At 32.7% G+C, this 14,272-nt stretch overlaps 1 protein-coding gene across 1 annotated transcript in view; it reads left to right on the top strand.

The window, feature by feature from the left end:
• The window catches only part of LOC140446023 (uncharacterized), a 60,295-nt gene extending 46,407 nt beyond the window's left edge, over positions 1-13,888 (top strand). Inside the window, exon 6 of the mRNA XM_072538525.1 lies at positions 8,493-13,888. Coding sequence (XP_072394626.1) covers positions 8,493-9,388 — 896 coding nt within the window. The 3' untranslated portion in view covers positions 9,389-13,888. The remainder of the gene's footprint in view (positions 1-8,492) is intronic.
• The last annotated feature ends 384 nt before the right edge of the window (positions 13,889-14,272 follow it).

Raw genomic sequence — 14,272 nt, 5'->3', positions numbered from 1 at the left:
CACTAACCTTTAAAAAATTACGTGCAACTAAATCAATGGCTTAAATGAATTAACAAGTACAAAAAATGTCTATAACCTCTATAAATATGATATTACAATAAATGTTCAAAATGACCTCCATTTTCTTCAATACACATTCGGTATCGTTTTAATAAGAAAAACCGAATGCGCTGAAAAATCATATTTTTCTGATGAAATTGATTTGCAGCTTCAATTATTCTAACCCTCAATTGTTGTTCGTCCTATATTGTTACAGAATACACTTTCTCTTTCATAAACCCCCAAAAGGAAACGTCCATGGGGTTAAACCTGAACTTCTGGGTGACCAAGAAGTAGGTGCGTCACGACCCCTTCCAATACACCGACCACTATATTGCCTGCAAAGGTATTCCCAGACTTCATTACTGTAATGCGGTGGAGCGCCATCTTGTAGAAACCACATATTTTGCCTTATTGCAATCTTCACTTCTTCCAAATAGTCTTGTAAATCGTTTGCCAAGAACTGCAAATAATTATCACAATTTAAATTGTTGGGAAGAAATACTGGGCCTATTAGATTGTTTTCCACAATTCCTACCCAAACATTAACTTTGAAAGTCCTTTGGTGATGAGTCGTTTTTTTGACGTGAGGATTTTCGTCGGCCCAAATGTGCTCGTTGTGATGGTTTGTTATTCCATTTCTACTGAAGGTAGCCTCGTCGGTAAACAAAATATTTCTAATAAAATTAACATTTCGAGTGTTTTCCATTAACAACCAATCGCAAAATCCAATCATTTTAGGATAATCTTCAACCAATAACTCTTGAACCGTTGTTAACTGATAGGGTTTAAGCAGCTGATCCTTCAAACGCCTCCAAACCCTTACGTGAGGAACATTTAGTTGAGCAGCTATAACCCTTGTACTTGTTTCAGGGACTTCTTCGATGATTTCTAAAATATCTTCATCAGTTGCATTCATTATTGGACGACCACTATTGCCAGCAACTTGCGGTTGGAATGTACACGTTTCCCGTAAATGACGATCAATGGTCAGAAATACTCATCTATCGGGTGTATTTCGATTGGGGTATTTTTCTGCATAACGCCTTGCGGCTGCTGCACTATTTCCTTGACATTCACCTACGATATTCCCGATAGTTTATTGAAATCATAATTTAATCTGATCCAACTTACCCAAAGTTAAATGCATACCTGCAATTTCCTGAAATGTGTAGGCCATTGTAATATCAAAATTTTTAATATTAATTTTATTCACGCAATAAATGATAGCTTCAAATTATTGACTATTATTGATGGAACTGTTTGTAATTATTGTATCCGTAGAAACTAATTGTAATTTTATGGCCAACTAGGAAAAAACTGGTTTTTTGAAAAAGTGATAAGAGGCAAAAAAGTTTTAAAAATAATGTGTTAAACTCATGATGCCACAAAATTCATTTGATTTGAACGTACTCAAAAGTTTGGGGGGATTTAGGGCTGCACACCCCCCTTAAAATTTTTCTGTGCGCTCAGATTTTGTTGTATTTTTATTTTGTAACTTCAAAGGGCTGTAACTTTTTTTGTATACACTTTTGTACTAAGGTAAGTTGGATTCAATCAATTTATTTTTGTCCCCGGAATGCGTGATTTAATTTATAACATACCTTTTGAAACACCCTGTATATTAAGTACATATTACATGTACTTAAGTACATTTGTAAATAATTCCAATAAAACGGAAAGTATCGCAAGAAAACAGCTTCAGAAAATTGACTTTATTGTATTTATCAGTATATTGCGAATCAAAGAAGCTGATTGACTAATTTATTTTTATGAGAAATGAAATAATTTAGAAAATGTCAGAGCATGCCGTACCGAAAAACCATTATATTTGATAATTTGTTTTCAACACTGAAGAAATACCAAACTTAAAATTAAGCAAAAATTTGCACAGATGAAAGGAAATTGATTACTAGCAAAATCGTCTATTTTAAATTGTATAACATGCAGTATGTTTTGTTGCTTTGATTACGTAATGAAAATATAATATATCGATTTAGCTTATGCATTTGTGAATTTAGGTTTCTCTTCCATTTCATTAACCTTCTTAGACTAAAGTCAGATTTGCTATTCTATTCATTTCTCTATTGCTATTAATTTTTCGTGTTGTGTCGAGGTTCTTCTGTAGCATATACCATTACATTACTTCTGTAAATTTAATGATTGAATTTTACACTTAAGCATTTATCAGTCTTCCTTTGTTACAAAAATAAATCATACCAATTATCAATTGTGGTCAACCTTATTAGGATTAGGGTTCTACTACTTTATTTAGAGTTCTCTTGTAAAAATTATTTTGGAACTATAAAATCACTGACGGTCGTGGAGAAATAAAATTAACGGAACACCATTTGGTATAATATCTTAATCAACGATATATTTAACTGCAAGCAGATAAACGTAATGTATAGCTGTGGATTGAGATAGTTTGAACAAATTATTCTTACCTAAAACTAACGATGAAACTGAAAATACCAATATGATTTCGACAAACGAGATCTTATCGTGTGTGCAAATTTTTATTTTATTTAAAGTATTGGCGGAATGAAAAGAAAAACAAACAGGAACGTTTTAACTGACATACGGATGTTTTTGTGCTGGAAAAAACTTGGTTATACAAAAGGTAAGAAGGAGAAAACAAAAATACATATAGGTTAGTAAACGTTTCCTGTGGATTTCTTATCAAAGATTTCTTCAACATTATTTAAAATTATGAAATCTTGTATTTCATAATTTTTCTTCCTCCATGTTTTTCAACAGTGAAAACTATTTCTATACAGTCAAAACAATAATATTTTATTTGAATTATGTGACAAATCTGACTTAAAAATAGTTTTCAATGTGTTTTTAATAATCATTATTCGTCATTTTAAAAATCGCTTTAATTCAACTTTTTACCAATTTTTTAGGTATACATTCACGTTCTGTTAGAAAAACTAATCTGCAAATAATCAAAATATTTATACTGAATATATTAATTATATATAAAACACTAAAAATTTAGAGATGATTGCATAGACCGGTCAAGTCAAAAAATTTAAAGAAACCAAAAAAAATTGTAGAATTTTTAAATTCTGGAAATTGAATTTTGAATTCTATTTGAGTTTCTTTGCCGGTCATGAAGGTTATCCGGTTTGAAGGTCATCCGCTTAAGTTTTTGCACTTAAAGTTTTAAAATACTAGATTTGTTTGTGTGAATAAAATATAAATAATATATTGTAATGTCAGCTTCGCAATTTTCCTCAAATGCTGACACAATATTCTTGTCTTTTATTCTACTTAAAGGTGTGGACGACACTTTTTATTAGTATCCAACATCCGTAAATGATGTAGGTATGTATAAGCTTCATTTGTGATCATTAGTCATAAAACATGTAGTCCAAGATGTAGGGACAAAAATGAATGATTTTAGGCATTAATTAGTGAATTTCTGAAACCAGCACAGCGCTATAAAGGGCAATGCCTGGTCATTCTTAACCTAACCTAACCTTCAAATGTTTGCAACTCCAAACTGTGCCATTTTTTATGGCACTTCTAAGGTGTAAAAAATGGTGTTTTTTGATTATTTTTATTATATGAAATCAACATTTTTGGGTACAATATTATGAAGGTACGTAAAAAATTGTTCCTAAAGAGAATCTACAATCTGTGTGAAAGTCAAATTTCCCCGACCAGTTTGGGATCAGACATAATAAATATAGAGTACTACAACTGATCGTTCAAGGGAAAATAGACAGCAGAAGGGGTCCAGGGAGGAGAAGACATTCGTGGCTCCAAAACTTGCGGCAATGGTTCGGATTGTCATCTGCTGAACTATTCAGATTCAGAATAGCCATGTTGATTGCCAACGTTCGGAACGGACAAGGCACATGAAGAAGAAGAAGAAGAAGAAGTTTGGGTTCACAAATGCTGTTGGTACTAGAGAGACTTTGTTCTCAGTACAAGTCTCATTCCAGAGATGCAGAGACGTCAACTGCAACGTATACACATGTCTGTTTGATTACGAGAAAGCGTTTGATCGAGTACATCACGCCAAGATGATGCAAATATTAAAAAAAGCAGGAATTAATAACCAAGATCTGAAAATAATTAGAAATCTTTACTGGAATCAGACAGCAAATCTCAGAGTTGAAGGTAAACACACTGACTATGTAAAAATCATGCGTTGAGTGAGGTAAGGCTGTATTTTGTCTCCTCTAATCTTTAATCTGTACTCTGAAAGAATATGTATCGAAGCTTTGCACGAAACTGAAAAAGGTATTCTACTAAATGGTTACCGGCTAAACAACATCAGATATGCAGATGACGCCATAGTTTTTGCGGACAACTTAGAAGACCTACAAGTTCTTATGAACAAAATCACGTATTACGGTCAACACTATGGACTCAATATAAACGTTAAGAAGACAAAGCTTATGATAATTAGCAAAAAAAGGATAACATAAGGTCAACTCTACGTCAACCAATCCCCTGTAGAAAGAGTGACGCACTACAACTACCTCGGCACCATAATAAATGAAGATTGGACCAACAACCAGGAGATTAGAGCACGCATCGGAAAAGCTAGATCCACCTTCAATCGGATGGGGGCTTTCTTCAAGAGTCACAACCTCTCTCTTGATACAAAACTCAGAATTCTGCGATGCTACGTCTTCTCTGTCCTTTTTTATGGTGTTGATCATGGACCTTGAACGAAGATATGTGCAGCAAACTGGAAGCATTTGAGATGTGGCTATATCGGAGAATACTTAAGATCCCGTGGACTGACCGAGTCACAAATGAGGAGGTCCTCAGAAGAATGAATAAGAACCGAGAGGTACTGACCACTATCAAATCTCGAAAGTTACAATTCTTCGGACGTATGATGCTAAATGAATCCAGATATGCTCTCCTTCAAGCCATCCTGCAAGGAGAAATATTTGGAAAACGAGGTCCAGGAAGAAGAAATCTTAGTTAAAGAACCTCAGAATCTGGTTCAATACAACATCTGTGCAGCTTTTTCGCGATGCTGCAGATAAGATAAAGATTGCCATGATGATCGCCAACATTCGTAACGGATAGGCACATCAAGAAGAAGACTTAAAAATGCTTTAATGTGAACTATGTATTTATGGTATGGTGAACCGTTCTCACTGGAGCAACTAGAAGGCATAGATGTAAATTACTGGAAGAAACCTGAAGAGTAGAAGGGTAACGCTAGGACAATAAACGACAGATCTCCCATATCTGATAATATAGATCCAAGAGGAAATTGATGAAAATGGCGTCAAAAAACTAACAAAAGACGGCGACAGTATAACGGAGTTGGCAATGAATACGGACATGAAACTGTTTTGTAAGAAAAGACGCAAAAACAAAACAAAATAAGGCAAAAACAAAAATAGAAAAATAAGAATAGAACGACATACTAATCCTGTTAGGAGACTTCAACGCAAAGATAGGGAAAGAAGACACGAACAGAGAAATCGCAGGAAAAGAAACGATCCATCAAAATAAGAATAACAATGGCAGCAGAATATGTAATCTAACAGCAGCAACCAATACTTTTAGTATTAGCACTCAATTAAAGCACAAAAAAGAGCACAAAGTAACGTGGCTAATACCTGGAACAACAGATGGAAACCAAATAGACCACATCCTAATCTCAAAAAAATGGAGAACAATTTACAATTTTACAGAATGTAAGGTCTTACAGGGGAGCCAATGCTGATTCGGATCACATTTTGGTGATATGCGACATGAAATTGAAGATACTTAAAGATAAAAACGACAGAAAGAAAAGAAAGAGGTGGAATCGGTCGAAACTAAATACAGATAATGCAAACAGAAAATTCTGTACTAAATTGGAAGAAAAATTACTAGTTCTAAAACCATCGAACATAGATAAAACATGGGAAGACATAAAAGATGGTATCTTAACAACAGCAGAGGAGACGATAGGACTAATGGAAGACAATAAAAGAAAGGATTGGTACGATGAAGAATGCGAGCAAGCTAGTAAAGACAAGGACAAAGCAAGACACAGGTGGGTGGCCACAGGGAAACAAGAAGATCTCCTCCACTATAAAGAGAAGAAGAAAGAGTCAGACAAATGCTGCAAAACAAAAAAGAAGAAATGACAATGCCAATAGTAATGACAATGCAAGACTATACAAATACATAAAATCACAGAGAAAAAAAGAGATACCGACAAATATTGGAAAAATGGAATGGGAAACACACTATAGAGAACTGTTTAAAAAGAAAGACGATGCTGAAAACGCAGAAAATGAAGAAGAAGCAGAAAATAGGAATGGAGAACAATCAAAGCCTCCCTCATACAGCGAAGTATTGGCGACCATAAACAGATTAAAGACAAGGAAAGCAGCAGGACCAGACGACATTATAAATGAGTTCTTCAAGAAAGGGGGAGAGGAACTAGCCCACAGAATCCACAACCTAATAGAACGAATATGGGAAGAAGAACACATGCCGAACGACTGGAATTGTGGTCTGATAACACCAATCCCTAAAAAAGGCGACAAGACGAAATGCACTAACTACAGGGGAATCACGTTATTAAATACAATGTACAAAATATTAACTAATTTGATCAGACAAAGAATAGAAAAAGAAACTAGAACAAAAATAGGTGAATACCAACATGGATTCAGAGAAGGTAAGTCAACAATAGATGCAATACACTTTGCTGCTACTCTACGCTAAAGCGAATAACTGGATGGAGACCAACAACAAAGAAACCAAAGGGGAGACCCAAAACAAGATGGAGAGATCAAGTCTTACGAGACATAAAGAAGCTGAGAATCTACAATTGGAAAGAGCGCTGTAAGGACCGGAAAGAATGGAGGAAAATTGTAGACAGGGCCAAGTCACACACGTTGCTATAATAATAAAAAAAAACAACAGCGGACTCATTCTCCGCAATAAATGAATCAGAGAGCCCAAAAGGGCGGCAAACACTCCGCCAGGAGTGAATGAGCCATGATGATGATGAACCTAAGTAAAATACTTTTTTTTTAAATATTTTTCTTGACTTCAGCTATAAGAACCAATAAGTTAAAAATATGTGTACTGTATGGGGACCGCCGCAGCTTAATTAATTTATAACTCAAAAGATACCACTAGTTCAAAGCAATAAGGGGTTGAAAGATTTTTTTGAGCAAATATTTTTATTCCTACTTAAAAATATAATCGACCGAGAAAAGAGTCCGATTAGAATTAGATCTCTATTAAAAAAAAAGTTCTGGTCCTACAAAATTTATAAACAGTAAGAATTTTTATTTATACACATTCAAACTTATCTCGAAAAGGAATTGACCGATCGGATCTTACGAAGTGTCATTCGATTTGGAATGAAAGAGCTGCAATATATAATGCTTTTTGGATAAATAAAGAATTTTTACAAAAGTTATTTCAAAAATTAAAGATGGAGAAAAATTGACATTTTTGGACCTTCAATCCTTAATTTTGCATAAACTATTGCTAACTTACTAAAAAAATTATAACCAACAATTTGGAGTTGCATGTACTTGGAGGTTATTCCTATTTAATGCACGTTTTTTTTCCTACAGATTGGGCTGATATGTGTATATTCAGTTAGTAGATAAAAATATCAGCACTTACTCCATTTTGAAGAATAATGTCTCTTTTTTTAATATCAACAATTTATATCGAATATTAGCGAAAATGTGGTACAAGAATCAGTCAGGCCAGGACTTGGCCGGTTTATGCAATTTTCTAACTTTGATAATAAACCAATAACCCAATTTAAATATTAAATATTTAAGTTTTCTGACTGTTAACTTCTAAATAACAAGTCATTTAGTTTTAAAAATCTCAGTTTATGACTAAACAAATTATGTTTATTCCTGTCTTTCATATTTGGTCCCAAAATCACATATTAACTTCAACCAGCTATAGTGCACCCTAGTCTTTAATTGTCTTCCTATTTACAAAACTGGATATATTGGTAAACTGATAATTAGATTACATTATATTTGAACCTATTACAATACAATCATTGTCGACATATTATGTAGGAGTTAAAAAATTATTTAATATAATATTTTATTTAAGAATTGAACTTTAGTTAAGAGAATTATAAATTTAATGAATATTAATTCATACTAAACAAGTTATTACATTCAAATCAATTAATATTGAAATCGAAAACTAAACAAGTGATCAAACAATGGAAATTATATCATTTTTAAATAAAGTTCTGGATATTGAAGTTGATTTTTTAAAGTCAGTCTGAATAAATGTTCAAGTAGGTGTAAACTCTTTTATACGGAATAGTCAAAGGATACTTAGCACACATTACCATCAAAGCTAAATAATTTGGAATATTATTGGAAAATGGGACCATATGTGTTATATTTCATCATATGTATATGTAAGGATAAGAGAAATGTTTGTCTATCACATCACTGTAAATTTTGTTTCGCCTACAGGTACGTCGTTGTCTGATGTAAAAGATATCTTAAAGAAGGACAGCGCGCCAAAGGAGTATGAACGAGAGTTACGACGTAAGCGACAAGCATCAGAAAGCAGTGTTTCCGATTATGAAATTAAAAAACGTAAATATACCTGTCCCAAATCTCGCGGTTCGCGTCCGTCAAGCAGAAACTCAGCTAAAAGTGGTACATGTCAATGGATAACGGAAATTTCTACTTCTTCACAAACCGAAAGTAAATTGTCATCGTTAAATCAAACATCGTACGATGATATCTCGTCAATTCAAACACAAATAGACAATAAATTATCATCTTTGAGTCAATCATCGCACGATGGTTTATCGCTAACGGACAATAAATTGTCATCTTTTAGTCAATCATCACACGATGGTTTATCGCTAACGGACAATAAATTGTCATCTTTTAGTCAATCATCACACGATGGTTTATCGCTAACGGACAATAAATTGTCATTTTTGGGTCAATCATCGCACGATGACATATCGCTAAGCCAAGCATCGACAAATACATGCGCATCTTTAAGTCAAACGACAACTTTATCCTTCTCAGACAAAGCCCTATCGACTTCTGAAGAAAGCAGTAAAACTTCAGGTTATAGTTCTGAGTGTTTAACAAGGACTAAGTCTCCGGAAAGTAGTCAGAGTAATTCTGAAATTAGTTCACAGGTTAGTAATAGTTTTGAAAGTGTACAGTCTTCGTCTGAACTTTGTATTATGTGTAATGTAGCTCCAAAAGACAGTATCTTCTTACATACAAACATCGGTCATCAGTGCTGTTGTTATAAATGTGCGAAACGTACTCTGCACACCATCAAGAGGTGTCCAATATGCAATAGATCGGTTAACAAAATAGTAAAGATATTTAAAGTTTAAATTATATTTTAATTTATTAATATTTAACTTAGTAAGACTGATGTTTCAGTTTGTTATTTTTATGGGTGGGGTTGTTAAGGTTTTAAAGAGATTTGTTAGTGCCGCGTCGTCGCTATATTTATTTGCAGATAGGTATCTAGATGTTACGCTATTGTAAAAATGTTCATAAATTTGTTTTACTTGAAGTTAATCCTTCATTAGTGTAAGAAAATTAAAATTTTAATCAGTGGCTTATATCAAAAATGGCAAATATATATCATTGTATGTATTTATTATGATTAAGATGAAATAAGGACAATTTCACAACATCAATTTAAACTTCCTATTAAAATACTAATTAATAAATAAATTATTTTTAAACTTTAACCAAATAAAAGGCAGATATCGAGCACAGTTTTTTATTAAATCTTGTCCAAGTACTTTCGATCCTAGAGCATCTTCAGGGGGATTTCGTCAAAATTATAGGCTATACAACAATTTGGTGAATGTCATAAACATTAAATAATACATTTACACAACACTAGACAAAGGACCAACAGTTAAAAAATTAAAAAAAAAATTTCAACCATATATCACTTTATTATTTTTAATTGGCCAAAAATTTTGTTATATGTATAAGAAAGGGGCTCGCCCGAATGAAGAGATTAGATTTCCCAAAGCATTTAGTACACTCATATACAGTATTTCTTCTATCTTTCAGTGTCTCTCGAGAATATATCAAATATTTTTCGCATTCCTTAAGTGTGTCTCTAGAATATATCAAATACATAATATCCGTTGTAAAAATTGCTTGAAATCTTATCGATTGACGTAATGGCATAATTAATTTTTATCTTTTCTAGTTTCCACTTTATTGTGTAATGCAGTGGTGCATTTTCCAATTAACTAATAATCTGATCATGTGGATACATGGATATGTAAAACCACACCATTACATTCGGTTGTAACGTATAGCTTAATCCGATATTATTGTCTTATGTTCTCAATAAACTGTGTAAAAATTTCTTTCGCCACAAAAGCATTGTTACGCCGATACAGAGTCTTTCTTGGAGCTCTTCAACTTCAGCAGGATTTCGAGCAGAATGTAGTGCTCTAAGAATAATCAAAACTGACTTACACTGCGGGAGAACATTTGACCAACTCTTAATCTGCAAATAGTCATACATTCGACTTTTGCCCAAATTCCTATGTAGATCAGTAACCCTAGAAAGGTATGGAATTCAGAAACAATTGGCTTTTATCTTACTATTCGAGACTATTAATCACATGTAGCAAAGTATATTGCTTCGGAATGTTGATTTGTTTCATCTAGAATCAATTTAAAAAACTTATCTGCATTGGGAAAAATATATTGGAACATTTTTCTGGTCTTTCCATCAGTAGTTTTTCTAGTCTTGCAAAATTCAAAATTTTACTGGTTAGGTCAATAAAGTCCACGTAATCTGATTTTGTACAGTTGAGTCCAGATCTGCATTTATATTTTCATCTATACCATCTTCCTTTTTTGATTGATGTTTAATGTAACTTTCCCGTAATCGTTCATTTACAAAAACAATCACATAAATTTAACTTTTTTACAAATAAAAATAGAAAATCTACTCCCTCTGAGTACATAAAGGTTCACGTTATTCGTTGGTGAGTAATTTTCTATTCCCAGTAATTAATTATTGTTGTGACGTGATTTTCTCGGTTGATTGTAATCGGCTATTTTGACATAACCTCAAACTCAATAAAATACTCTCCCAAACACCGCGTCCATGCGCAGTGACAGCGCTAGTAAATATATTATCATCAGAAAATTGTAGCAATTCTTTGAACAACTATTAATGAATAGTAAATTAAACAAATAAATCTTTAGTAAAGATCGAATTTTGCAACAATTTTACATTGTCATTGTTTTATTTGAGGCTCATTAATGATTTGATATACCTTATTTCATCTTTAACGTAGTAATACTGAGGATATGTTGATATTTTAAACTTTCGTCAAATCGATTATAGATTAGGTTGCTGTTGAACAACAGTCATAGTAACAATTATTTATGAAAAATGATAATATAAAAATAGTTATAATTGACGAGTTTTCATTAGTCTTTTTGAAATCTTCAGACTAAGAAAAAAACTATTGTAGGAGAGCAGCAATGTTGCTTCGTGGATTTACTTAGGTTAGGAAACATCAGTGATCATTTATATATATATATATATATATATATATATATATATATATATATATATATATATATATATATATATATATATATATATATAAATAACAATTAGTTGAATGCTGCATATATGAAGGTTGTTAATATGTGAAATATAAGACGATTTATATTTGTATCTTTTTTAAAACTCCATTTCTTACTTACAGTGGAAAATGGTTTCTTACTTACAATGGCAAATCCAAATATTTTCAGTGAGATCTAATTGAACTCTACGCTAATGAAATAATTGTTACTGTGGTATTTGTTGACTGTTGTATGCTAAATTTCGATAGGTACATGTCTATTCTATAATAGTTGGAAAACTGTGCTTCGCAAGCAATATTATTGTCTTGTTTATTGGAATCAAATCACGGCTCTCATATAACTTTGGACCAGAATATATACTAGTGGCCAAAATTTTTGAAAACTTTACAAACGATTTAGTTTTGTTAAAAATTTAAAAATTAATCAAACACCAGCCGTTAGTAAATATATTTAAAAAAAATAGCAGAATAGTTATGAAGAAAATTAGTATTTGCTGGGATAATCTTTAATCTAATAAACGAGCCAAATCTTCTGGTGTAATAACTCTAAACCAGGTTTGAATAATAGCGCACACAAAGCGCTCGAACCTACTGGAAGATACAATGTTGAGCATCCCCTTCAAACAAATCTCTGATAGTTGGCAGTAGTTTGGCTTGCAGCATTTCTTCCTGATATTTTTTGCAATAATATTGACCATACCTTGACACTCACAGTATGCTTCATATTACTGCTACATATTGCTCCAAATTACCTTACTCCATTTTCCTTCTGTCTTCTTGTACGCCATTTGATTTGACAATAGCATTAATGTCTTTTGCGGATATATGACGATCTTCTTAAGACAGGCGGTATCGTCTGCGCTCATCGTATTGACTAAATTTCGGTTTTCTACCTGTTCTTTTTGCTGATTCTGTCGTTCCAGTGTTATGATAACGTTTACAAACTTTCAGCACACTTGATTTTGTGGCGCCACCACCCAATTTGTTTGCTATTTCTCGATATGTATAAAAGTCTTTATGCAGGGTAAAACGAGAAATACGAATTGATGCGGCTGGTCATACAAGGGAAAGTGGAAGGCAAAAAAGGACCGGGGAGAAGACGCGCGTCCTGGCTGAAGAATCTAAGACAATGGAGTGGGAAAACGTCAATAGAACTTTCCAGAAGGCTACAGATAGAGTCAAATGGGCCATGATGATCACCAATGTCCTTACACGTCAATGTCAACACGTTTGTGACCAAAGTAATCACTTTCCTGGTGACCAGCTAACACGTTTTGGGTTTCTGTAAGCCATTTTCATTGAATCGACACGATGTGTTCCTCTCGCGGCAATTAAAAAAATGTCCTTAGTCACTAATAACATTGGAAGTCGCACGAAACTTTGTTACTAAACGCTTCCAATTGGACGACAAAATAACGCCACTCATCGTTGACTGACTAGCGAAACTCTGATGCGATATAATATTGCCGATGTTGTCATCTCGAATTTCCGGGGTTTCGCTGGAATCCGTTTTTATATTTATCAAATAATTACGTAAATTATTATAGAGTGAGAAATACATAAAATATTAAGCAGAAATATAAGACAACAAAACAAAAATGTAATTGTATTGATAAACTATATAAATCACAATCATAAGACGAGTTTTGCTGGAAAAACAATAATTTTTGTAAAGTTTCCAGAATTGTGGCCACTAATGTAAAGCACTAAATTATTTATACACTATAAAGCAGTGTATTGCAATAAGTAATGCAAATAGATGGCCGTGCGATCAGGTTAAGACGGTTGTTTGTGTTAATATTTAAGAATGTTTAACAGAAAGTACCTACTTTGGTGTTAATTAATTTTTAAATTTTTTAACCGTTGACTTAGATCTGTTACTATGCATCGTTGTTTTTGTTTACAAAGACTGTATTATTTTATGGTGGTCATAATTCCACGTCGACCTGAGAAAAGCAAACCGATTTCGTGAAAGTAAATAACCTAAAATGCTTCACCAGTATAGATAATCGTCTATCTTAATTTTTGGACTAAGTAGGTTAACCAAGGACATTTTTGACGGTTGTTATCTGCAACTAAACGATGTTGACAGCGTGTTATTGATGCCAAAAGCCTAGGAATTATAGATATTTTAGTATTATACATTTTCTATAGTTTTGGTTTTTATCAAAGATTACTGTTGATTTTTGTATAATTTGTATGAGGAATAAATAAGTATTCTAGGATATATTGTTAACTTCGTTGTTCAAATAACTGAATGTTTAAAATATTATCTTCATTAGACACGTACAAATCAACTCGAAATTAATGTAATTATGTAAATAAGATGTTTACTTTATTTATTTTATGTTATAAGTAGACACGTACCTATTATTCTTCTATTGCTAATGAAGGCATATTGTTTTAATAGCCAATCATACAAATGTAAATGGACAGATATTTTGGGTTTTCAAAAGATTGTTGAATTTTTGTTAAATGGAAGATTTGAATATGCCTTTAAATCTTTGCATTTATATATTATTTACACTCGGGAATGTACCAGTAATTTGTCAAATTAAAACAGAATTTACAATTCACATGTTGTTTACACGTCCAACTCTATTGTTTTTAGAGTTTCGTTATAGTGTAAAAACGTGC

The sequence above is a fragment of the Diabrotica undecimpunctata genome, chromosome 7, assembly GCF_040954645.1.
Source record: "Diabrotica undecimpunctata isolate CICGRU chromosome 7, icDiaUnde3, whole genome shotgun sequence".
Classification (NCBI taxonomy): domain Eukaryota; kingdom Metazoa; phylum Arthropoda; class Insecta; order Coleoptera; family Chrysomelidae; genus Diabrotica; species Diabrotica undecimpunctata.
This window is presented reverse-complemented; position numbering and strand designations above follow the sequence as displayed.